Source organism: Athalia rosae, chromosome 2 (genome assembly GCF_917208135.1).
Source record: "Athalia rosae chromosome 2, iyAthRosa1.1, whole genome shotgun sequence".
Classification (NCBI taxonomy): Eukaryota; Metazoa; Arthropoda; class Insecta; order Hymenoptera; family Athaliidae; genus Athalia; species Athalia rosae.
The window spans coordinates 25,461,628-25,487,343 of record NC_064027.1 but is presented as its reverse complement, the minus strand read 5'-3'; the positions used below and the strand labels follow the sequence as shown (position 1 = coordinate 25,487,343).

General features: G+C 42.8%; 1 protein-coding gene across 1 annotated transcript in view; it reads right to left on the bottom strand.

The window, feature by feature from the left end:
* LOC105689137 (proto-oncogene tyrosine-protein kinase receptor Ret) overlaps window positions 1–25,422 on the bottom strand; it is a 28,355-nt gene extending 2,933 nt beyond the window's left edge. Inside the window, exons 1-14 of the mRNA XM_012405947.4 lie at window positions 24,802–25,422; window positions 8,601–8,828; window positions 8,393–8,514; window positions 7,763–7,898; window positions 7,413–7,678; window positions 6,749–6,917; window positions 6,580–6,677; window positions 5,646–5,917; window positions 5,382–5,555; window positions 5,117–5,289; window positions 4,842–5,039; window positions 4,292–4,391; window positions 2,071–2,239; window positions 699–1,003 (exon numbers count right to left, since the gene is read on the bottom strand). Coding sequence (XP_012261370.2) covers window positions 699–1,003; window positions 2,071–2,239; window positions 4,292–4,391; window positions 4,842–5,039; window positions 5,117–5,289; window positions 5,382–5,555; window positions 5,646–5,917; window positions 6,580–6,677; window positions 6,749–6,917; window positions 7,413–7,678; window positions 7,763–7,898; window positions 8,393–8,514; window positions 8,601–8,828; window positions 24,802–24,859 — 2,468 coding nt within the window. The 5' untranslated portion in view covers window positions 24,860–25,422. The remainder of the gene's footprint in view (window positions 1–698; window positions 1,004–2,070; window positions 2,240–4,291; window positions 4,392–4,841; window positions 5,040–5,116; window positions 5,290–5,381; window positions 5,556–5,645; window positions 5,918–6,579; window positions 6,678–6,748; window positions 6,918–7,412; window positions 7,679–7,762; window positions 7,899–8,392; window positions 8,515–8,600; window positions 8,829–24,801) is intronic.
* Window positions 25,423–25,716: the final 294 nt, after the last annotated feature.

The window sequence follows — 25,716 nt, the reverse complement described above, 5'->3', positions numbered from 1 at the left end:
GAAGAATTATGTTATAAACACCGCGGAATTTTACTCAACGTTTTAATGAAAAGAAATTCAATATACTATACACATATAATATTCTCGGGGTCAGAGAACTTTGACAGACCACATAAATTCTACTTCAATTCAACCACCCCGCACAATAAACGGAGAAAGCAGAAATTTAATAATAGAAAACTGTGAATGGACCATTGTCCAGTCTACCAATGTTCGGATGGAATTTGCAGGATTATTTATATCTGCACACTGTATGGATTAGGGTGGTCCATGTTCGGTTCATTTTCTCATTTTGTTGCTCCCAATAGCTGAAATTACTTCAAATAAATGAACGAAAATACATGCAAAACCCGAAACTTTTAGCTCAATTTTTTGCGGTTTCCCGAAATCTTCGAATTTCCCCATTTTTCGGGACTTGACGGTCATTTTTTTGTTTCCATTACTATGCTGTGCAACACAGCTGTGACAGCGAAAGAATAACTGATAAGTATAAAAAATCGTATGTTATGGAAATGGGAAAGTTCGAAGGCATCGGGAAGCTACTTAGAATTGAGCTAAAGCTCCAGCTTTCGCTAGCATTTTTTCAAAATTCATTTGCAGACATTTGGGCTATAGGGAGCAACAAAATTGAAGAATTACCCAAACAAGGACCACCCTAGTACGGATATATACATATATAAAAACGGTTGATTACAAACCTCAAGGATCCAAACTCCGCGAATTCGATGATAAGATAAACCGGTCCCCCGGGTGATGTGCAAGCACCCAGGAGTCTAATGACATTAGGATGTTGAGCTTCTTTAAGCAGTTGATATTCGGATAGAAGATCGGCGAGTTCAGAGGCGCAAGCTCCTTCTTTAAGAGTTTTTACAGCCACTGTAGTCGGTCCCGGCCAACCCCCAATGTCGACAGCTCGAGCGCGAAGAACTCTGCCAAATTCACCCTCGCCAAGAACCTGTTCGATGGTCAGCTGGCTACGCAAAAATTCCCACTTTGGGTCCGGCTGAAGAAAAATGAAGTTCATTAGTTCGAATTTGTTTTATACTTTTTCATTCTTATTTCGATACGGATAATCAGATTATGGCGAACGGTAGGAGGTACGTTATTTACGGACGGAGCCAAGTTGTTCTTTCTGCTGATGTGAGAATTAAATTATTATGGCGCTGAAGAAACTGATACTATACACTGTTTTGTCTATATACCGGTAAAAAAAACTAATGAATGGGATTCCAAACAAAATGGAATTCGTGGAATAGAATCTATTCGATGGAGTTTGCTGATTTATGATATTAATCAATGTATCGTAAAATCCATAAATTTTTTCGTACAAAGTCCTACCATACAAAAGTGGCAGGTTGAAGGGCGTCGGTCATATGTCACGCGAGAAAATATGAAATGACGTACTAGATATACATACGTTGAAATTAATAAACTACCTACGCGAAAATCGATTTCTAATTACGTGGGAAGAGAATCCTGATAAGAATGACACAATTAAAAAAAAAACAAAAGGAAAAAAATTAAAAGTTTTCGATATCCATTTGGTAATTCGAGTATTGAGATCGAAATGAGGATTGAATTACGCGATGATCACCCCGACCCAAGATAGCGAATTAGAAACATTCTTCGAAGGTATAACAGTCTACCGAATCGAGCTGCGCCGGAGTCAGCGCAGCCACAGGCGTAGGCACTTTGTTGCGAGGTGTCACCTTGAAGGCTGTAGATCACAACAAGACGCTTACGCCTGTGGCTACGCCGATTCCGGCGAGGCTCGGGCCCGCTCGGAGACCGAGAAATTCGAATATTTCGACGCGTGCGTGGATTGCGACCAGTTTCACCAGAATCGCATTGTATAAGATATTCGATGCGATCAAGGTATACTCTAAATGGTGTACAATGCACAGTATAAATGACAGAACAAAATGTATGTAAATAACAGGAAGAGTTAACGGCGAAATAAAAAAGGATTATAATCCTTCCCCACGATTTATTGATATTGCAGGACAATAATTTAGCGAACTTTGCAATAAATTAAAAAATTGCACCGCCAAGATATGTGATTTCACTTACCGGACATGATTTTGGTATTAGTAAAGATCGATTTGCCGTGGCAAAAGAGTCAAGGCCGATGAGAAGACCGTCGCCACGGTCTACGTAATCGGATGGCAGAATGCCCAGTCCGCCTGCACCACCATCGGCATCGTGTTTGCACTCCCGGCGTGATCCTTTGACCGCCATTCTGAAAATGATTTAATTCCTTGATACGTACAAAGAAAGTTAACTGCTTTGAAAATTGCTGACAATGCAGTTCTAGTGCTTTGATCGATTATAAAACGAAGAAACGCGATAACCGAGTTTGATCGATCGTCGTTTCACGATTAAAATACAGCGGAGTAGAAAAAGTTAACAAATTTAAAAATAAAGTGTTCACGATGAAATTGCATCCCGAGGTAGGTAAAACCTCATATACGCCGGTGGTTTGAGAACGTTAAGTTGGAAAGCATATACAAACTTTCGTAATCTTAGCATAAGAGTATGTCGGGTGAGGATTTATATTGCTTTTCAAGGTTCAACTCTCCCACAGTTTGAAGATTCTATTCTCATTGCCATTGCCCGCTACATTATTAGTTAGGAGTTACATAGAGTCAAAATTTGACTCCCGGAAAATACATGTATTTCTCCGTTCAAAAATTTTGTCGCGTGGGGGGTCGCGTGAATATCGATTTAAAGAAGTTGAACTTCTTGTTCGTCAAACTCCTATTTTGGTCCAAGGATCTCGCGCCAAACCTAACTGGGAATTCCGAATTAATTTCTAAAGCGACAACTTCCCGAAATCAACCTTCCCCGTAGTCACGTCGGTTATAAATCCAGTCATTACTGTGCGGCTGAGTTTTCTCGGAAGGCTAGGCAAGAGGCTCGCTCCACCGTCGCACCGTATATACTCTTATACCTCCCGGTATTTTCGCGATCGATAAAACGACGTGTTACTGATAAGGATCTTTCCGCCCTTCTCGGGGTCGTAGGTAACCAAGTATACACTTTATAGTAGTGCGTGTTCACCTTACAGTATTAGCCCAGGTCCGGTTTCTTCGCAAGCTCGATATAGATTCCGGACCAACTAACAGTGAGTGAAATTCGAAAAGAATTTTCGAGTCGTCGGGATCAAATCTAACTTAAAGAAATCTGTGCAAAGAAAATGAAGAAAAAAAAAAAACAACTTTCTTCGGTTGACAGAAGAATACGAATTCTTATATTTAATGCCACGGAATTTCTCACCGTATATTGCATACGTACATACATATCATAGAATTTATTTCATATCGCTGCAAAGTTGACGCGTCGGGCGAATGTTTTACACGAGTTTATGCCAAATAAGATTAAGTTATCGCATGTTTTTTACCGTTTCGTTTTCATACGTATATGTATATTTTCTCAACTCATACGTACAACATTTGCACGTGCGTACGATGAATTCACGGGTTAACACGTGTATGTATGTATATACGTGTTATAAGTTCGAACAACCAGCTGCAACGACCGCTGATGCAAGCGTTGTGTAAACATAAAATGCAAACAATTTTAATGCGACTACTTTAGTCTGTAACGCGGAGGTCGAGCGCTGAGGTATAGCGGCTTAGGTAGTACATACACAAGTTTTCTACGGTGTACACAAGGTTATGCAGTTACCAGTTTCCTATATATTTTATAATATCCATCGCATTTGTTATGGTCGTAAGGAAAGAGCGATATCTCCTTCCGCGCGTTCTTATCGCGATGGCAGTTTTAGTCTTTTTACTTTAGTTTTTGTTCATTAAACATTTTTTTTCTCTTCTTTCTCACGGGTCGCGATAGATCACGTGCCGTTGTATTATAAAAACTCACCACCTTTTCTTCGCTTCTGTGTTAACGTGGCAACGGAAAACTGGCAATTAACCCATGGAGCTGATCGCAGATCTAGCGATCCGGATATCGCTGTATTACCTACCTGCTCCCTATCTCTAATCTCAACGGACAATTCCACGCGACTTCCTCAACCAATACGAATTATATAATACGAGTATTCGTCCCGATTCCGGTAACGTGTTTCAGGAACTGAAAACGGAATCCACTTAATTCCCAGTGGACTTTGGATACGTACTATGCCTGCAGGTGCAGCGGAATTCAAAACTCTATTAATCCTGTGATGGAATGTTGATTCGAAAGCTCGAGATGAAAAAATTGAAGAAAAAAACATTATCGAGACTCCGGTGACTACGAGTCGATCAAACTATCGGAAAAATAATTCACCCACCTGTATCTCCAAGTAACAAATATCCCGGCGACGACAACCAGAACGAACATACTGGCGCCGATAACACCGACAAGACAGGTCGGTCCGCAGGAACTGGTCACTGAAAAAAAATTTCAATTCATCGCACTTGTTGGTTGATTTTTTTTTTTTTTCTTTCACGTAGGGATTAAATTTGAAATGATCCGGGAAAGGTAATTCCGAAATGGCGTTCGGGGCGAGCTAAGAAAATAGTTGTATGTACGTAACGGTCGTTTTTCTTTGGCGCGATATCGCGATGCCCTTCTGGCATGGGTGTATTTTTCATCCCTGGATTAATGTAACTTCGGGAGGATCCGATAACCTTTCGCTGCGGAGACCGCAACGATGTAATCGAGACTCGAGAATCTTAGATTAATGCTCAGGGTGGAAACTAGAGCCTGATTCAAGGAGACCCCGTTATGCTTCGCGACTAAAACCTGCGACTTTATCGCTCATATTATGCATCTAGATATAGAAAAATCGATGTATCGATTAATCGTCAGTGAGATTGCACGCTTTTTTTCTAACTCACTTTTTTCGGGGCTTAGAATCGGCGAGGTTCTATCGTCCTTTTTGTTCTCCCTCCTGTTTCCTCCTTTTGACGACGCGCTACCTTTTTGATCATCTCTCAGGCCGCACGTGCAAATCGAAACGTCGTTGCAGGTGCACATCCCCAATCCGGCGTATATTCCACGTCCTTCTTTGTTCACTTCCGCGAAATGGAGTTCGGCTGTGATGAGACAAAATTTTTGCGTCTACGTAACGAACGAGAAACAGATATAATCCATATGAAATAAATAGACTTACACTCCAGCGTGCAATCTTGGGGACAGATACGTTGATCGAGTTGTTCGAGCGCGTCGCATTCGTGATCGGGACAGTGCGATAAAGATGGCGAACACGTTTGGTACTTCGAAGTCATGAGCGAAGTTACTGCATTGCTACTTCTCCAAACGCATTCCGGAGTATACGTCCCGTTCCTGAGAATGTTCAAGGATGCCCAATTGAAAGACCAACGTACCAATCGATTCGTTGTCGAGATAAGAAATTATTTTTTATTTGTGTTTCTCACGTCAAGGAACCGCTACCGACGCCGCAGCTAGTTTCGCATATTTCCTTCGTTTCGGAATTCGCACACGAGTGCGATCCGACCGATGTTCGATTACAAGCAGACCCATTGACCAAACGAACCGTCAACGAAGTGGTCGACACGCTACCGCTCGGATAACGCCATTCGATTTTTACTCTGAAAATTGAAATTCTTCGTTTATTCCTTCTCGGAAAATTTTCTCCGCACATTATTTTTTAACTCGGAGTTACGCTCGTGGTCGCTTACGTTACAGACGCCGGGGCGGATTTGAGCTCGGTGGAATTCGCGACGTAGACGATACCTCCGTTTCTGGTGATGTTGAAGGCCCGCGAGCCCCGCAGGGTAAATGCCAGGGCGGAGTTCGGTACTACGGAGGGTGCGACAACGCGAGAATATTGCGAGGCACCGCGGGCGACTCGAATATCCTGAAAATATGAGATCGGCTGCTGCAAGGGGATAGTCGTCGTTGCCGATGACGCGTGCCGAGTCGGTCCTTGAAATGACAACGTGATGTTCACCTAAAAAATACGTCATCCGTGTACACGATCGAAGATATTATACGTGGACGTCTCGAACATGCCCTATGCGACGGTGTATGTCCGGTCTGACCATGGCTCCCAGCCAATGGGGTGAGTTCGGGGGGACGAAGATATCATTAGTAACTGTCCGGTACAAGGCAGAAGAACTGGAAAACCCAATTTCTCGTTCGATGTTATCTTGGCGACAAAATATCGCTGTGGGCTTTTCGTAGGGGAAAAGACAGAATTCCAAGGTCGCTTTGTTTGATTCAAAAACTGATTAGTCTGATTTTCTCTACGACCGTTTACCCAGCACATGTGGGTAGGGCATTGATTTTTGCAATTTATTAATTACACATGTGGGCGTTCGTCGTCGCCCACGCGTGTATCACCACGCGACGTTTTAAAAACTTGCTCTAATAGATGGCACACGATGGCACGTACGTGCAGCCTATATACCATATCGTTCGGAATCATGCATGGAATGCTAATTTCAAAGTACACGAAAAAGAAAGTTTCGTTGTGTTTATATACGGTATAACGTGTAACGTGTTTTTCGGGGAATAATGGCGAAATTTTTCCGCACTCAACTAAAATTAAGAATTGGAACGAAATGTAAATATACATATATATATATATATAAAATTCTTCGAATTAATTACCGATTTTTCGCCATGTCCGTGGAGCAAACTGTCGTCCGTTACTTGAAGAATCACTTTGTACGGAGATCTCGGTAACAGGGTCATATTAGCGTAGATTCCTATAATTCGAATGGCGTGTCAGAGTTTTCAAGAAGTTGTCAAAAGAGGCGAAAATTCGACCTTCACTCACTGGTATAAATAACCGTGGACGCTGGAATCGAAGGATGATCGACGAGGAGGGGCTCATACGTGATATTCAGAGCGTTGTCGACGTCCCCCAAGAGTCGTACTCTGTATTTGTTGGTGGTCAAAGTATCCGCGTCTTTTACCAAAAGGTCGTTGTCGTCCAGTCTGGCGCCCTGTTGGGGAATACCTCGTCGTGTAAAAGCTCACCACGTTTCCTTACGAAATCATTAAAATCCCCCCTCGCGCCAAAATTTCATCCGACTACCGTCACTTTCGAACTGAAGGAAAACGAAAGAAGAGTGAACGTACTGCCGCGTGAGTCCCGCGGTTTAATCAGGATCAGCCGGGGGGGCTTTAATCCTTCTCTCTCCCTGACGCTGGCAACGTTTCGTTTCGGATCTTCTTCCCTCTAAATATCCCCTTTTTTCCTCCCTCCCCCCCCCCCCCCCCCCCTCGGTATTTCTACTCCCTTTATTCTCTCCACGATCGTCTACACACGCCCGATATTTTATCACCGTGGTATAGGTACTACCGAATACAATGGTTCAATTATTTCAACAATACATCTCTGATTAAGCCGTTCCACGATCGTTCTCCCCCTCGGGGAGAAAGGGGAAAAAAAGAAAGAAACATCCGCACCGTCGAACATCCCTAGTTTCTCCGCTTACCGCGACGAAATCTCGAAGCTGTATTTCCTTGAGTTTTGGAAATTGTGGTACGGGCGGGTTGTCGTCTTCGTCGAGGATATCGACACCCAAAGTTGCTTCCAACGCGTGTTGGACGCCCGTCGTAGCCTCCCAAACGACGCATCTGACCCTGAGATCGATGTGGGGTCCGGGCCCGGTACCGTTTAGCGCTAAATTCGGTAGAGTGTCCCGATCGAGACGGGCGTTAGAAAAAAGGCTGCTGTTATTCAGATGAAAGTATTCCGTGCCTGCGAAGAAAATTTTCCAACGGTTTACAGATCGACGAATCTCCGAAATTATCGGTTGACCCCGACCGGCGGCCGGCCACTCACCGTTCAGAAGTTCGTAACGAGTGACGTGAAAATCTGGGCATAACGTGCGAAACACGGTTGGCCCGATGGTACCGAGTTGCGTCACAGGTTTGTTCTCGTATATTCGATACTTACTGGTGCTCCAAAAACAAATGTCCTGAAACGAAAAGAAATCAGAGTCCGATGACTTTCATATTTTCCTCCCCTCTTCCTATCAGCTGTTCGATATAAAATAGCCACCCCCCCCTCCTATGGATATACCACCTAAAGTGTTTCTGTATAAACATTGAAATTTATCCGTCGCGGGAATATCGTTTGACTTTTAAACCCCATAAACTGACACACGATATCGTAAAATTCAGTGTCAAAACCAAATGCCAAGCCAATACACTAAGATGATGTAGATACGAAACTCTATTTTTTTTTTCCCTCTTTTATTTTTTACCATTCACTCGCCGTGTACGGGATGGAACATTCGGCCGGCCATAAAAATATAATCTATACAAAAATAACCCAGACAAATTTTCCCTCTCGTGCAATCACGTATAGGTACATATAACGGAGAAACTGTGCAAACGGCCAATCTAAAATTCAGAAGGCAGAGAAAAATAAAACCGTACAATATCGTTCGATCAACACGAAGATTATTACCTGCACGTAAGTTGTACAATCGATATTATCCTCCTTTACAAAAACTGGTTGAACTTTGACCTTCAAGCCGGCATCGGTCCTGCCCCTTGCTTTGGCTTGAACGATTACAACTTTCGACGATTCTGTGTGAAGGATAAAATTTTATAAGCTCGGTTTTTTTTTTCCCTTTTAACACTAAAAAAACTTGACCTGTGGGGAAGTTCCTCACCGTTTCCGAAAGCCAAAATAAAGGTCAAATTTCCGGACGACGGATCCAAGCCGAAGGCTTTGTCGGGTGGCGAGGCTATCCAGTATTTTATATCCTTGGGTACGACGGAATCATTTCGTAAGGCTCGTACTTTGAACAAGGTGACGTTTGTCAACAAACTCCCACCACCGCGAGCCAGGTAAGGTAATCTCAAAGACAAATCGGACTGAGGGAAGTAGAGAGCTGAAACTGAAATTTATAGAAAAAAAAAATGAAAATCCAAGCTGCGATATTCTCAAATTCACAAGTGCGTGAAATTTTTGCGGTCGTCACACAGCATCTGGGGATACGGAAGGTACCCACCTCCCCGTATCGAGGTAGCGTGATCAGACGTCGGTCAACAATATAATACGAATCATAGTGTTCGATTCCCGATATCGTATACACCGAGAATCAATTGAGCGTCGTAACATTTGCGTAAATGCAAAACAGTTTTACACAAAGTTCCATGTTTCGAGTCGCAGGAAAATGAAGAGCCGCACGCGGCGCAGTTTTAATGTCCGGATATCGAGTTCTCGGTACAACCAACCTTACCTGGTTTCGTCGTTACCGCGGTATACGTGCATCGCCACGAATTTCTCGTCTGAGAGCATTGACGGCATAATTTTTTTTTTTTTTCAAAAAACGTCCTTATCGCGAACACGAAAATTCGGACGAGGCGAACCGAGCAGTCAATTTGATTCATTACGCATTTTTTGCTCCCTCCGTTAGCCCGCCCATTTGATAGTATACGAAGAAGCTTAGTCGGTTCTAAAGATCTTTAATATTCATATAAGTTAGCCTCGAAAAACATAGCGCCTTGCGGTACACAATAGCGTAGAGAAATGAAAAAAAAAAAGCGACTAACAAAGAAGGTGAAAATTTGGAAAAGCGGATGTGAGCCGCAGGTTCAACGTCGAAGAATGAAATAATCACGATAATTTTCCTCGCTTACCTAACGCGTGTCGAGGTGATCGTTTAATCGATGTTTACAATTACCGGGTAGTAATAATTCCTATCGGCCCGTGAGGTTTGCGTGTGAACTTCTGACAGACAACTCGCTAATATTCATAGGAAATTTGTTTTACGTTTTTTACAATTTTTTTTGACCTTTCGTTTTTCCTCCAATTTCGCGAGTTCCGTTGCTGGAAAAATAAAACACACACACAAGATCCCTGGCTAATGATGTTCTCGTTGTTTAAAACAAGTAAAGTAAGAAGAAAAACGCGATCGAAGCTCAAGGGAGTCACTACACTACGTTCCTACGTACAGTTGTAACCACCGGAGCTATTACCGAATTAAAAATTTAGATCTTGATTAAAAGTACGCCGACGTTTAATACCCCAAACCGTAGGGATGCAGTAGGAAGTCGTTCGCGTGGGTAGCCCCACGTATCGTAAAGTTAGCGCTATACCGCCACACGGAGTACCGGAGTCCTGAGCGAAGACGCATAAAGTTTATCGGTATCCCATAGAAGCGCGCGAGAAAAGCTCCTGCTGACTGTCCGTACGAGACGGGGGGGGGGGGAAAAAAAAAGGCGATGTGGAAAATAGACATCGTTGCGAAAAGATTATTCTCGGTAACAACGAATACATTCTGACAAAATATTATTTCTGCATACGGAGAAGAAATGAATAATTTATTCAGTTAGAGATAAGGCTAAAGTGAAGAAAAAAAAAAAAAGAAAACAAATCAGTTTTCCCAACATTTCAACCCTTGCTAAGCCAACTTTATTAGGGTACTAAAAATCCCCGGGGCTAGGTATAGGTATACCTGCTGCACTGATCCGAGAAATTCTGAAAAAAGACTTTCGTGCGCGGAGTCGCGAGCGAAGGTTCGTACAGCTAGCGTTCGGAGTTCACGGTGAACCTCTATTCGAGTTTAGTACGTCTAAAGCTAGTCTAAGTCGGACGCTTTATTATCCCATTAAGCTTTCTTTATCTCCCCCGTAGCAAAACTTAGTTTTATTTTAAATTCACCCCACTCAAATAATCGGCGTGGATGAGCTTCGACACGATACTTTTTTGCACCATTAGCCCGTACGGAAGCACTACTATCCACCCGTGAATGTATACGTGGGTACGGAAGTTTTTAGGAAAATCCGAAAGAACCGGATGAAAAGAGGATCGAAAAGAAAAAAAAAAAGAAAAAATAGGAAAAAGAAGATATCTCGCTGCGGTATACGAACTGCACTTCAAAAACGATATTATCCCGAGATCAAGCGGTTTAGAGAGGAAGTAAAAATAATGGAAGTAATAAAAAAAAAGAAAAAAGAAAAAAAGAAAAATCGTCAGCGCGACTTATTTCACGCTTTCAGCGGAATCACATCAGAGCCGCGTATAAGACAGTAATAGTCGGGCGGGTATAAGTACAAAGATCTTAAGGGCGGTGCGGTCGATAATAAAACGAAAGGATTACGATAGCTCAAGGGGACTTATCTCGCGTGCCTGAAAAGCGGCGTTATAAGCGCGGCTAAAAGACGCCGAGCATCGGCCGACACGTTGAACCGTGGAGCGGTGGAAGAGCCGCGTAGCGCGGTGGTGCCCGTAGGTAGAGCGAGTATAGCGACGGTAGTAACGCGCGGGGACGGTTGTCGAGGATGACGGCGTAGGTGGAAATCCAGGAGGGTGAGTCCCTCAGGAATTGGTATTCCGAGTCGCGAGTCGTAAGCGTAAGCGACCTGCTGCAAGGGCCTATTTATACGCCCTTTCGTAATATATGTTTGGCCGGCCCTATACGTACGCCTCCCTGGTTTGTCACACCCGGGCGCGTGTTGCAGTAGAAAACGGTAACACGATATTGTCTAGGGTATTTTTGTGGCTCCCATTCCGCTTATTCGCCTTTCCACCCACGAAAGTGTAATATCGGATGGAAAAAATTTCATCGAGTCCACCCGGAATCCCTGCCGAGTCCTCCGGCATCGCCGTGAGAAAGGAGCGAAAGGAGCGAAAATTTTTATGCGGACTCGCGACACGGACCCCCTCGCCACCGTTGTTACCGCGGGGGTCGATTCTCAGCCCACCTGAGGAAAAGGAGCGCAAAAAGGCTTTCGGGGCGGAGATCAAAGTTTGAAGTAGCCGACGGGCGGATCTCCACCACGTGTTTCGACGTACCGAGAAACAAGAAGAGTCGCTCACGTGCGTACACGAGTTTTTTTTCGTCGTCCCTAATTAAAATTACTTCTCTCTCTCTCTCTCTCTCTCTCTGAGTTATTGATGCAAGTTTAAAAAGCTCAGGTTTTCGACATTGACCGAATTCCTCTTCCTCCTTTCTCAAGTTTCCCCATCAATTGTTCGTTGGATTCTGGTTTTTGTTATTCCTTTTGTACAACGACAGAATTTCTATCTTTATTTATACAGCGGGGTCGAGTCAAAGAGTTTAGCTGCCCCCCAAAAAAAAACACACGGTACGGTAGCTATAACGCGTTTGATCTGTAGCCAAGGAAAATTTGAAAGCAAAAAAGAGAAAGAAAGAAAACAAGAAAACAAAAAACAACTAAGTGCAAATGTACGGAGATCGGTAGATACGTATATTGCAGACGCGAAAAAGAGGATCACATGTCGCGCTGTACGCAGGATAGGGAAAAAAAACGGGAAGTCGAGTCGAAACATCGATAGGTGTATACCTGGAAACCCTATATTACTTCTCGGGGCAGTTCGAGGTACGATTCCCGAAAATGGAACCGTACGGTGAACCCGATACCTAAGCAGCCCTAGAACAGTCGTAGGAGACTGGCGTAAGACCCTTGCGCCCGCGTAGAAATATTCTTCTCGTTTTTTGGCGCGCGCTTTGTGAATCAATTTCTCGTACGATTCCGACTGCAGTAGCCTAACGGTCGTTACGCTTGGCTTAATGCGGACCGATTAGCCGTAATGTGGTTCCGATCGTGATCGAATATCCCTATCAGGATTATTTCGAGTCGTGAAAGGACAACCGATCGGTATAGCCGTGTGCTGAAACGCTTCGAATAATTTCGTGATCCGTTTATACCGGAAATGGATATTGGGTGGTACTTGGAAATATTTTTATACTCATCGACGGCAGGAAGCGTTTCGATAAATGAGTCGGAAAATTTGTTTAAATTGCGCGTTAGGTTTTAACTGGATAACGTTGCTTGTGGTTTTCTTCCTTGTACATCGTCGTGTGAAAAATAGTAGGGGAATAGCGAGCGAGAGGTTTTAAGAGATAAAAGTTTTGAACTTCGGCAGTCATAGCTGGTTAAGATGTTATTTTTATATCGTTTTAGCGGTTTTCACCACTTAACGAAACTGAAGTACCGCTACAGGCAGCAGCGTTTTTATATAGTACAGATCTGATATACCGACACCCGAGAAGAGAGAGCTGCACCGACTGACTGAGTGACTCCGGATTACCGTACCATTTCTCCCCTGCGGTTTAGGAATCTTATACCCTTACGAGCATCGAAAAGTAATTAGTGACACGCCTCCGCAAAGTGATCGTCTAATTTATTAAGAGAAACTTCTTTTTCTCATTTTTCATCCATCCTTTCTCAGCTTCGCCGTTGCACCGTGTACCGCGCGTTCTGAAATTCTTTCAATAAATTTCAACCCTCTTACGCAGGGGACGCGAGTTGCCACAACACACTCATCGTGTATATTTGCTTCTCTTTGTGTTCCCCCGCGGATTTTTTTCTTGTTATCGCGTTCGCGCGACGATGGAAATCTTTACGGCTTCCTCGTACACCCGGAGCAGCCACCCTGCATCGTTGTTTTGACGGTGTAAACAACCGACACATACCCGTATGATGTATTTTTAACGATCGTACGCCCGAGAGATCAGAATCCTATCTCGCAACTAATAGGCGAGTACACCTATCCGGAAGGCGGTAAATATTTGATTTAAAAAAATGTCCATTACCGCTAGCGGGACGATCGAGAAATCGAGAGGCTAGGCCTCCGAGGGATATACGATTACAGTATAAAGTGGCGTAGCGTTAACAATAATGTACGCTGCGGGTTTGCTCGTCGGCTTCCTCCTTCACCGAACAAAAAAAAAAAAAAAAAAAAAAAAAGACTGGTCGAAGGTTGGAAACGAAAATGGGTGTATCCCCGGTCGGGCGTTGCGGTCCGAGGTAAAAGTACAGCGAATCCAAACGATTGATAACCAAGGTCGGTTGGTATCTTCGAAGAATTCTTCGAAACGGAGCGCGGGCAAAACGGAAGACAAACGTCCGTTCCGTAATACACCGGAGAAGGAAGATCAAATTAACTTCCATTATGAAACACGTGTCGAACGGCTTTGTCAACGAGACAAGTAGGATTATTTGTCGTTGGTCCTAGACGCAGCGCTGCTAACAGCCCCTCCCGGTATCAAACGAATCGTAGGAAGAGCAGCGGCGGCAGAGGCGGCACTATAAACACAATATGTCATCAACGGTCGTCCACGTTTCTTCCTACATAATTCAAGGGCTTCCAGAACACACATCCCGTCCCGAACGACGGATTAGCCGTTTAATAAAAATGTGCGTTACCCCGGATTAACTGCCAAGGACTTCGATATCCGATCCCGCTGATCCTCGCGTTGCGTCGCAACCTCCGGCTATAATCAGCTGCGCGATAAGATGATGGAGAGAAAAAAAAAAAAAAAAAAAAATTCGGACTAATCCCGCGCGACGCGTTGAATTATTTGGCGGAACGGCGAAACGATTTTTTCTTTTTTTTTTTTTCTCCGTTTCACCGCTAGAAACGTGAAGAAAGAAATATTAAATGGAATGAAAAAATGTTTGCTGCACCTAATTCACCGACGCGCGAATGCAAGTGGGTTTTAGGTTGTACGTACACACGCGTATATATGTGTATATATACATATTTCGTACGGTGCTGTATATATATGCGCATACATAATAATATGTATTATAACTGGATAGGTCGTTGAGGGTGGTTTGTCAGGAAAACCCCATGGGTCTATCTCGCGGCCGCGCCCTACAACCTAAATACAAAAGCGTATACAGAACGTATGTATATATAAGTTTAATATCTGTATATAGAAAATATTCCACACCACGACTATATACGATATAATAGCAATGTGATAATATGAGGGACAGTGTTACCGCCTCATACCGCACCCGCTAATTAAATAGCGTTGCTACATTTCTCAACAGTTTCCTCATCCCAGTGTTTATGAGCACGTTAAAACGCATTACTTTACACGTACACTAATTCGTATGTTTAATTTATTTATCAAATTTTTCCTTTAAACATTTTTCAAATTATATTTCATCAAATTTATTCGCTTCGTCGCACAGTTCTTCCCCGTGCTCGGGTAGTTTCAAGGGATTACCGAAGAATAGGACTTATAATAATAATAATAATCATTCGCACGTAAAGGTGAAAGACAAAGAACAAATTTACATTCGGATTCTATGGTCGGTCAGAAAAGAGCAAAGAACGGCGCCTAAGAAGACCAAGAATATTTCTATCTAAACCTTAGGTACCCACCACGTATATTGTACGTACACGTATTCGTAGACCTGTACAGGTATACGCGTCAAGTGAAAATAGGGTACAGGTGTACGAGCCACGGGGGGTTAAACTTAACCGTGCATATTTGTATGATGGATCGTGTTAGCTTTTGACAAATTTTATTTGCGAGCTATGAGGTATAACGGGGGTAGAATACCGGGAGATTTTATCGCTCCTCGATATATAGATACCTATATTTAGATAAATGATTATATTACGGTTATTACGTACATATGTACATGGATCTTGATTGTAAATAGGATTACATCGTTCAGCACGAATATCAAATTACACTTTGCTACGACAATCGTCGTTATGACGTTAAATTCAACGCTTCGATTGGTACATCTTTGTCGGCTAGGTGTAAAAATATCACAAATAATGACGTTTGCGCGCATTTTTCACATCTCTACTGAATAATTTCGACAAGATCATAGACGTATCGACAAACTGAGTTCCATGTAATCGGTGATTGATACAATTGTGACCTGAAACGTGTTAGGAACTAGTGATCCGTCTATTTATTTATTCGTATAACAACCCGTAATAAAAATTAACGCTCTCGCCGTTCGAATGCAATCAAGTGTAGGTACGACGAACGAAAAGTTCCCTCATAACTCACGAGCAGAGCCTTGAATCCTTGAGACCTTGAACCCTTGGCACGAAAAAACCATATAAGAGGTACACGCCTGAACTGTAATTTATAAAATATATCCACTACCGTTATTTTAACCACTCTTATCAACGTCACGAGAATTGTGCATTAAATAGCAATAGCGAGCTGCAGCGCATTTCACCACGCTTGCACGAACGGTAGCCTATAGCTATTTGTAATATACACGCGCCGAACGACATATAATTTGATTATATAACACAGTACGTATATCGCACAATCGGATATCGTACATCGGGGAAAGAATAAAAGTGGTAGAGAAGAAAAAAGAAAAAAGAAAAAAATAAATAAATAAAAAATTATCCGCCACCTCGATTGAATCTGACGATTTCGTTTGATTTTTTTCGGACAACTGACTTACGTGAGCGATGTACGCGCGGGTTTGAAAGGGAGTAATTTTGGTAGACCGGGGGGCGCGGGGGATGCGAAATTACGTTCGACCCCGTTTAATGGATACTTTGAACCCGCGGGTGTGTTGCACCGCGAGCTTTCGATAGATCGATATAGTAGTTGTTTTATAAGGAATAGAGTTGGTTACGGGCATGCAGATATAATGGTATCACACATAGGTATACCGATGCCGGTTGCTTTTCAGCGATATCCAGGGACCTCAGCTAGGGGTTAAGGCCACAGTCTTGCATGTTTCGAGGCAATAAGCTACCTCCGACTCTGACTACAGACAGCAAACAGAAGGCCCATCCAATCGATAAACCTTAACGGTTACACGTATACGAGTGCATTGGTATTGATACATTATATATACTATATGTATATACGCGAGTACGTTCATTTTTTGTACGTATGTATGTAAATAACCTACGCGTCGTATTCACCCCGCTCGATAAAATGCATCGCTATTCTTTTCGAAGATTGTTTTATTCATTTTTTTAATTTTTATTTCATCCTGTTTTTCAATTTTATTTCCATCAATTTTATATCGCGAAACGGTGCAGAGCGATAAAATTCGTGGGTGAAAGTTGAAAGAATTGGAAAAAAGCTCGGAATAACGCGGATCTGGATTAGCATGAGGATTCGACGAATAACGGGATTGAAAATCGGACGTAGTCGTTCTCCCCACTTACTATAAAAAAAATATTATTTACGCGACACCTGTATGTGTACGTAATTACGTGGTCGTAAAATGTGAACTGCAGCAATGTGTACGTACGTGTGGGTGCGGGTGTATCGTGCATAGGTGAAATTTGACTTGTCCTTCGCTGCGCCAGGATGCGTTTTATGCCGCGTAATGCTAATGTTCCCTAGAGGATCGATATCGCAGGGGTTCGCCCTGTTTTCTTTTCATGCGTTGCTTTCCAATTTTTCGTTTGTATTTTATTCTTAATTACCGCAGCTCACGTTCACTTTCGTTCGCCTACTTTCTCTTTTGATTTTTTTTACCTCTTCTTTTAGTTTTCGTCGAGCTCGGAAATTGAATAAATTCGCTATTATCTCTCCCTCTCTCCTTCGGCTCCCTGGTCATGGCCATTTCACACCTGTACCTTCCCTAGATTCGTACAACTGTTGACCCTCAGACGTTTGATACGCGAAAAGAAACATTGATAAGGATTTAAAACAGGTGTCGAACCGTCCAAGACCGATTCGTAATGTTACAGTTCGACCCGGCTTACTGATATGAGCAGGAATTTCGATTTTTAGGTCGGTGGCGAGGTAAGTCGATTAGGTATCCCCCACCGCCACTTATTGTCAGCCCCAAAACACGCCGCACCCCCTTCGTCGATTTTCCGATTCTTTACATCCGAAATCGAGCGAATCTTGATACCTTTGCGTCGCGGCGCAACACGCAGCTTCATTATCTGTATCATCTTCTCTCCTTATAACTGTCTTAATTCGTCGAATGCGGGGGGCTGACTACGAATGTATCTGACAATTATAATAAACCCATAGCACGAATGCCCTTCGAGTGTCCATCAAGATAAAATCTATTTTCAGAGATCAAGCACCGTCGCTCCGTTTGCCATGATTCAAAGTAGTCGGCGTAAAGGCTACGCGGGTATGAATATATATGAATACGAGACATTTGTGCTTCTTGACGTCTAACATGTACTGTAAAGAGTCCAGATACTATAAATAACGGGGTTAATTGGTCGCTTACGTCGCAGCGGGGATGAGAACTCGTTACGCGGGGCTTCGGTTACAGCGAATTGCCGATATGAAAATTGCCCTTACGAGTTTTGAAGAAAAAAATTAAATTATCGCAGCATCGCGAGATCTCGTGTCTTCCCTTCATATCGTACCGTATAACCCTCTACCTACATTCATTATTCACATCCGTATTCATGTTCATATTTAGCCGGATTTCTCTCAATAAACTTCACCCAGATATTACTCTCAACGAGCTACAGCTGCGGTCTGCGCGGTACGCTTACGTTGATCATTTTTTTTTTTCTCTCTTTCCGAAAGCTATAATATTTCGTCCCGTTCGAAAAACTTTGGAAAACTTCGAGAGCGTACCATTTTTCATCACGCACATTCACGTTCTTCTTTTATTTCGTTTCGTTTTCGTCGTACGTTTGTGAAAAATGAATGGAATTCTAGTTTTCCGCGGACCCGTAATACCGGGCTCTTTGTTACGCTGCATCGAGGATATCCTGAATCAATGTCTCTATTGGCGATAGCTTATCTATGGCGGATATCAACCGACCTTGCGCCTTTTCTGATTGCCTATCTATATAGCCATCGACCGAGTTGACCGTGACGCGGATAGCCGGCGATCATCAACCTAAAAATAAAAAAAGAAAAAAAAAATACGTAACAACGCGAGATCTGGTTACGAAGGGGTCTGTCTAGTTCCGATTATTCGATCTTCGGCGGAGTCGTATCGTATTCGATAAATGCAAAGAACGAAGAAACCGGAAAAAAAAAATTTCCAACGACAAAACAGAGATCGTGCCAAACCTTTGAAATTGCGTGTATTTTCTGGAAATATATCCAGTTTCTACCCACTGATTATAACGAGTGGGTGTAATACACGGCGCAATGTACGTACGTACATATAGATCATAGACCGAAATGGAGTCGGACGACCAATCGATTTTGAAAAAGCATCAGGGACCATCTACGATATCGGTATTGGTATACAGGATCTATGATATGTGCCCAGCGACGTCACTTCGGTAAAATGTGATCTGCAAAACTGGAGTTTCAGAGGTGAATTCGAGTCGCCCCGTAGGCGAAGTGTATATATGTAGGTCCCGTGTATGTACCTATATGTAATATTTATACACGACGCAAATTCTTGAATGACGTCATACATACATAACAAGAGTTGTACGTACAAAAGCTCGGAGTTCCAACTTCCACGTTGTATATGTATACCCAATATTACTGCATCGTCCGTAGTCAGTTTTCTATGAATACAGAAAATACTGTGACTTCGTTTCACGACGCAGTATTCAGATATATATATATACGTATACGTATACTCTGCCAAAGAAACGGACACCCGTGCACACAAACGCATTATTGTACATTTGTTGTGCCCCAAACGTCAAACTTTTTGTACAAATATTCTTATCAGGTGTTTGTCGTGTCTTGAACTTCTACCGTGACGTGTACCGGAGCAGGGCCTTTTGAACGGCCGTGCGGTTTTGTTTTTCGTACAGAGAAACTGCGCTCATCGAGGTATTCCAATCTCGAGATTGTAGCCGATATCTTCATTGCCCATTCGGGGAAATCTTGGAACAATTAGTGGAGCTAAAAACGCGATGAAAGAAAAAGTGGAAAACGCCGCTCGCGCTGCCCGCGGGTCACCGAATGCTCGCGACATACGTATGTACATGCATGCGGGTGTAAATAGTTTTTGCGCGAAATTATTTCTTCCACGCACACGTACGCGCGCAAATAAAACGAGTTCGTGTACACATGTTCCGTGGGTATAAGACGCGGCTGGTACGTCACAGTGAAATTTAATTAACGCGTTCTGTTTGCTCACCTTACCCACCGACCATAACACTAAAATAGGAAACGCAATATCCTTCTGCGGTCTGGCCGCGTCGGCGAGACAGTTCGTTTCAGAAATCAGCCGGCGTAAGTTCGCGCTGACTGGAAACTGGACTCGCCTTCGCACTGCGACCCCACGACGACTCCGCTCCAATTTTCACGAGATTTCATTTCTCTGAGTTTTTCCTTTTGTCAGAGATCGTCAAAAATTATCGTTTGTTAGACGGCCTGTGCGCGTTAGCGATTATTTAACAACTGACCCCGAAATCCCGACGGGATCAGTTGCCCGGAACGATGAAATAACGCTCCGATTCTTCTTTTTCGTATTATAGTATAGGAAGACCCGATAGTTCCTGTCAATATCACGGGCCAATCCGACGCGACGGAAGGAATCAACGAACTGACATCACGCTTCGTGATACACGTACTACACGTAACTATATATCTCATGAAACGGAATGATAAATCGATACATATGCTATTACATTAATTCAATTCTATTTTTTCGCGATTCGGGTGGGGAGCTTTTATATATATATTAACGTGTGTGAAAGGTACGAGTTACACGTACACGTACATTCGCCACGTAGTCTTATTTGTATTTCTGCACCCGTCAAGTCTGATGAAATAACTTTGCACAGCGTCGAAATGTAGAGATACGTAGGAGTAGAACAGACGGTATAAATAAATTATTGAATAGATAGCGCAATCAGCGACGACATTACCGGAGGGTTTGGGGTAGAGGGAGTAAGATGTCAATCTGAAACGAAGAGGAGAGATGGAATTACGTTTTTCTCAATACCATGTAAATTGAGGAAACCTTTGAACCGTAATGACGACACAGCCGGCCATACATATATCAAATGTATCAAATGTATAGCCAAATCTAACTATAGCGCGAAGTCATTCGATACTCGAGAGTCAAAAATTTTACACCGGATTTTCGGAAATCCGAAAGTGCCAACTGTTTTCCGTTTTCGAGTTACATATTTTTCCCCGTTATATTTCCGCGATGAAAAAACGTAACTAAAAAAACCAAAAAAATCGACTGCACTTCTGCATCTTCGAAAATCCGGTGTAACTTTTTTTTTTACTCAAGTGCTTCCGAAAATTAAATAACCGAAAACGATCTTCTATCTGCTTGGCAACGCGTCGGCTATATCTATTCTCAAAAGTGCGGCGCCAGGTTCACGTAGGTTCGTTTCCAGCATTCAAGTCTCCGATTCGAGAAGACGAGGCGCGTACGCGCGTACATAAAATGGTTGAATTATAGTTAAGAATTTTACCGAACACTCTTCGTCAATTGCGATGTGATTTCCACAAATAGAATCGAATATGTACACGAATACGACACGTAGAAGGCACAACCATTCGTGTACGAAAACTGTCTCAATGCAGATCGTCCGAAATTGGAGTCCGATACGCGCGATTCACGAAAAGCGAAAGAGTTTCGCCCGCCGTCTTCGTTATCGATAGTCATTCGGGTCTCTTGGGTCAACAGACGACGGAATCAAAAGAGGGAAGAAAAAAAACGAAATGAAAAACGAAAGTACATAGTGCAGCGACTCGACGCGATCCGCCCACCCCTCGCGCCCAAACGATTGGAAGATAAATTTTGTTGAGTAAAATTTATCTACGCCCACAAATTCTATTATTATCTGTGGGCCGGCGCGGTCGGAATTTAGGGGATGAATTAGAATTCCTCAGAGGGCCCAAGTGATTTAATGGAAGTTTACAAGTCTTACTTGCGACAATCATTAGCGGTACACACGTACACATATGCGATATACATTTACGCGTATAATAATCTTACGGCGATAATCTCTGCGCGGTCCTTTTTTTTTTAAGATCATTAGGTGTTCTATGGGAACGAGAGATCGACGTCGAATAAATTTCGACACGATCACGCGAAGTTTTTTTGTTTTCTGACGCATTGAAACGAAGTAAAAATTGTTATTTTTTTTTTTTTGTTTGATTTTTTTGCTGGGTTTTTTTTTTTTTTTTTTTTCTGCACTGTAAACACATAACGTTAATGTTATCTTTCGGGCCACTCGTCCGTTCAATTTTTGAAACGTGTTAACGGAATTATCGCGATTAAAAACTAATCCTTGCGAACACGCGACACCGTTCGATCCGTTCGCATGTTCGTGAAAAAGAGGAGAAGAATAAATTCACGAATCAAACAATCGGATTCTCAGATCAGATTCCGATGGATATCGAGTTCGTCCGTGGATGGAAGAATCGAGTAATTTTAAATGGTTAACAAATGTTTCTCGACGCTACAGCGCCGCACTTGTGCACAAGACAGACGATTAATTTTACTGAAGTTTCTTACGCGGTTATACGTATACTCGTCACGTCTGTATACGCTATACGTATCGAGTCACCGGAGTCACTAAATAAAATCTAGTCACCCCGCAACAACGATCTACGATATTTATCTCTTGATTTACTGTACGGAGGGAGGATTATATTTTAAGAATTACATTTCTCATCTCAGCTGCATGTAAACTTCACTTTGGTATAAGAATCGTTTTTTAGCCTCATTTTTGAAACAAAAATAATGCGGGGCAACACGGGGTAGCGGGTCGGAACGGGGTAGCCCAAAAATTTGGTAGAAATTTTTGTTCGAAATGATCGAAAAGGAATTCAAATATCGCTATGGATTTGAACAAATTTATTCCTTTTTTTTTTTAATCTCATGAATACCTACCCCGTTTTGATAAAATGAGTATAATAATCCAATTTTCGAATATAATATCACCGAATCTTTTACAGCGTGGTGAACAATTTAAAGAACTAATTAACAGAACACGCCCCAACGACGCGCAAAGCTGTATAAAACCTATAATCGTCTGGTCGAGAATTGGAAGGAGAATTTTGAGAAAGTGAAAAACGAGATTAACGTTGGATCATTCGATGGCGATGTTCTCTGTAATGTCGAGAGTGTGATTAAGTTGGTTCAGTTCGCGTTTCTGGTCGCTCATTTTAACATCGGCGTATATCTCAGACGAATCATAAGTTCGTCGGTAAACTCTGGCTAACAATAATAGTTTTGCGGGGGTCGAAGGTTCGGAATTGTACGCCCGTGACATTTGTAAAGTTTTCAAGCGAATCCGGTACCCCGAAGATAATCGCCAAGAAAAATCTTGATACTCTCATCGTCAATTATACGTATACAATATACGCGCGTGTAATAATCCAGATCTTACGACTGTGCTGCAGTTACCCCGCAGAGAAAATACAACAATTCAAAAGCATCGGTGGAAACAAAGCGCATTTGCATACACATATCTACGGTACGCATCTGATGCGATTTTCGAACTTCAGACCGCAGCGTTTATACCCCTGTCGCTAATTAAGGCGTACAACCCCGGCACGAAGGGAATTTAATTCAACGTATCCACACCGAATACAACATCCCTTGATTTGAACGTCGAGTAGACGCACACGCGTGCGCTGATATTCACAACGAAATACAACAGGATCCAAAATTCTGAAAGACACACGTCCAACTTGCGCCCATCCATCATCGTTAGCGAATCGTCGTTACGGCAGACTGACCGAAATTTGAAATTTTCACATCACCAAAGATTTCGGATAAATGAATTTCATGAAAAGAGAAAAATGAAACGGATGAGGATGAAAGTTGGCGCTTATTCGCGTACACCCACCTGGTCTCTCGAGAGAGTCTTTGGGTCAAGCGGTCAGCAAAGTACCTACCCTTGTGATCGGTGTATGGAGTAGCAATTGTTGACATTGCGACGTCATAATCCAGCGGCACTCGGACCCCGTCACGTTCCCTTTGTGTTTTTGTCTTTGTTTTGTTTTGTTTTGTTTTGTTTTTTTTTTGTACTGTGGTACTTACGTACGTACGCACATTAGGTTCTACACCGACGACCTTAGCTCGTTGTCAGGACGAGCACCATTTAGCCGATTTTACCATTCCGGCAAATGAGAGGGAAAGAAAAGGTTCTCGACGACAATTCACAAGATCATGTACCTAATTGGCTAATCGGTACGAGGCCGTGGTCCCTATTATACATCTGAAATTCTACAAACACGTTTATTTTAGGTATCGGGATCCGTTGTAAATTTGAAGCGAGCGTTATAAGGGCGTGCGGAACGACCGTATTACAGAAGTTGTCGAATGCTCACGTTTTGTCAAATCGGACTTTCCGAACAACGCACATAATGACGATGATAATTGGAAATCACTGCTACCTCGGTGCCGCGTTGACGTGCGGTGAACAAAAAAAATATATTGACCCTCCGTCGAACGTAACGAGTAATTAAACAAAAGCATAAGTATTTTCATCGATAATAATATGCCTAGTTTCACTTTGCATACAATGCTTTCGAACGGTTGATTAAGTTTTAATTATGCATTTGGCGCAGTGCGCATTAAAATATATAGGCATCGAGATAACCGATCCTACATGCGGATAAATTTTCAGCCGTAAACCCGTTCACCCGCGGAGGGAATTTTCCGAAAACTTTTTTATCTCACCGGACGGGGATGAGAAAAATTGAAAGAAAAGAAAAAGAAAAAAAAAATTAAAAATAAAAATCAAAAAATGAATCGAACGTCCCGATCCGGCAGAGTTAAGCACTAAAGCTGCATTCTTCGAGTAGTTTTCAGGGATTAAGATCGAGCGAGTGTTACGGAAAATGTTTTCATTTCTCTTGCGGGGCGATGCTAAGCCGGCTTACAAAATTTATTACAGTAAAATGGGTATATATAGTTGCAGATGGTCGATTCCTGAACAATATAGCGCACGGTATATGTGCGGCGTTACTTTCGGTCGTATTCCACACTGCGTATCGAAGAGACAAAGAATGCACCATATTTGTTTGACTATGTGAAAAAAAGAGAAAAAAAAACACAAAAAAAAAAAAAATAGGTAAGAAAGAAACGGAATTATACGCACCTGTGCGTAATGCCACAGGTGTTGGGATGCGAGTATCGATGATCTTCCCGGCCCTCGAAGAGTATCGCTCCGTCGAGACGAAACTTACTAACAAATGCCGATAATGACTTTGCGAGAAACAATTATTGTCTTACCTGCAACACATGTCGTTAACAACAGCAACAATCTGACAGTTCTCGTATCCATCGTCATATCGCCAGACGGTTTATCTGGATTCACCTCGCCCAACAACAGTTTCCCAAAAAGGTCGTCGTTCTTCACTCAACTCTCATGGCCACGTTGGATACCTTTTTTTTCTATCCCTGCATCAACCTACCCCCGAATAATTCCGACCCCTAATACCCCGATCGGCGTGGAACGGAACATCTCATTCGATCAAAGTTTACGTTACTCTTTTTTCCTCCTACTCCGCAATCTAATCACTGCACTTGGAAAAGAATCTTCGCATCCCGACTACCCGCTGATTCAAAGACAGACAACGAAACTCACATCACCATTGTCGAACTCGTGAGGGTGTAAGAAAAAACTTTTACCAAGTTTTTTCGTTCGGCTTGATATTTCTAATTTAATACCGGCTATAACCGGCACCCCTCGTATCGTGAACGTTCACCGGCTTTGGGTTTCAGTTGGGCGCGATGACGTGCGCGGCTGTCAAAAAGTGGTGGCGGAGAACGAACGCGCCAGGTAGGGTGGTACGGATGATCGGTTCGCGTTGTGGCGCAGCGGCGTGACGGCCGATACTAAACCAGCGTCGCGACGCCCCACGTTATCAGGAAGTTTTCGGAGATCCGCGCATGCGTTGCCGTCGATATTGGCCCCGGGGGTTGACGTTTCGTATTTGCCGTTTGGTCCTACGACGGTATTTTTTTCAAAGGACATCCATTCGCTTCGCGAAAATATTTCTCCGTCGTGCTCCCGATACCTTTTTCCTTCCGACTCCGTTACAAAACTTGTACGGCTCCTTATCGAAAACCAAGTATTTACGTACACCGGTTTTCGGAAGCAGAACTAAGGATAAGCTACCGGAAATTTGTATCTCGTGTTCGTTG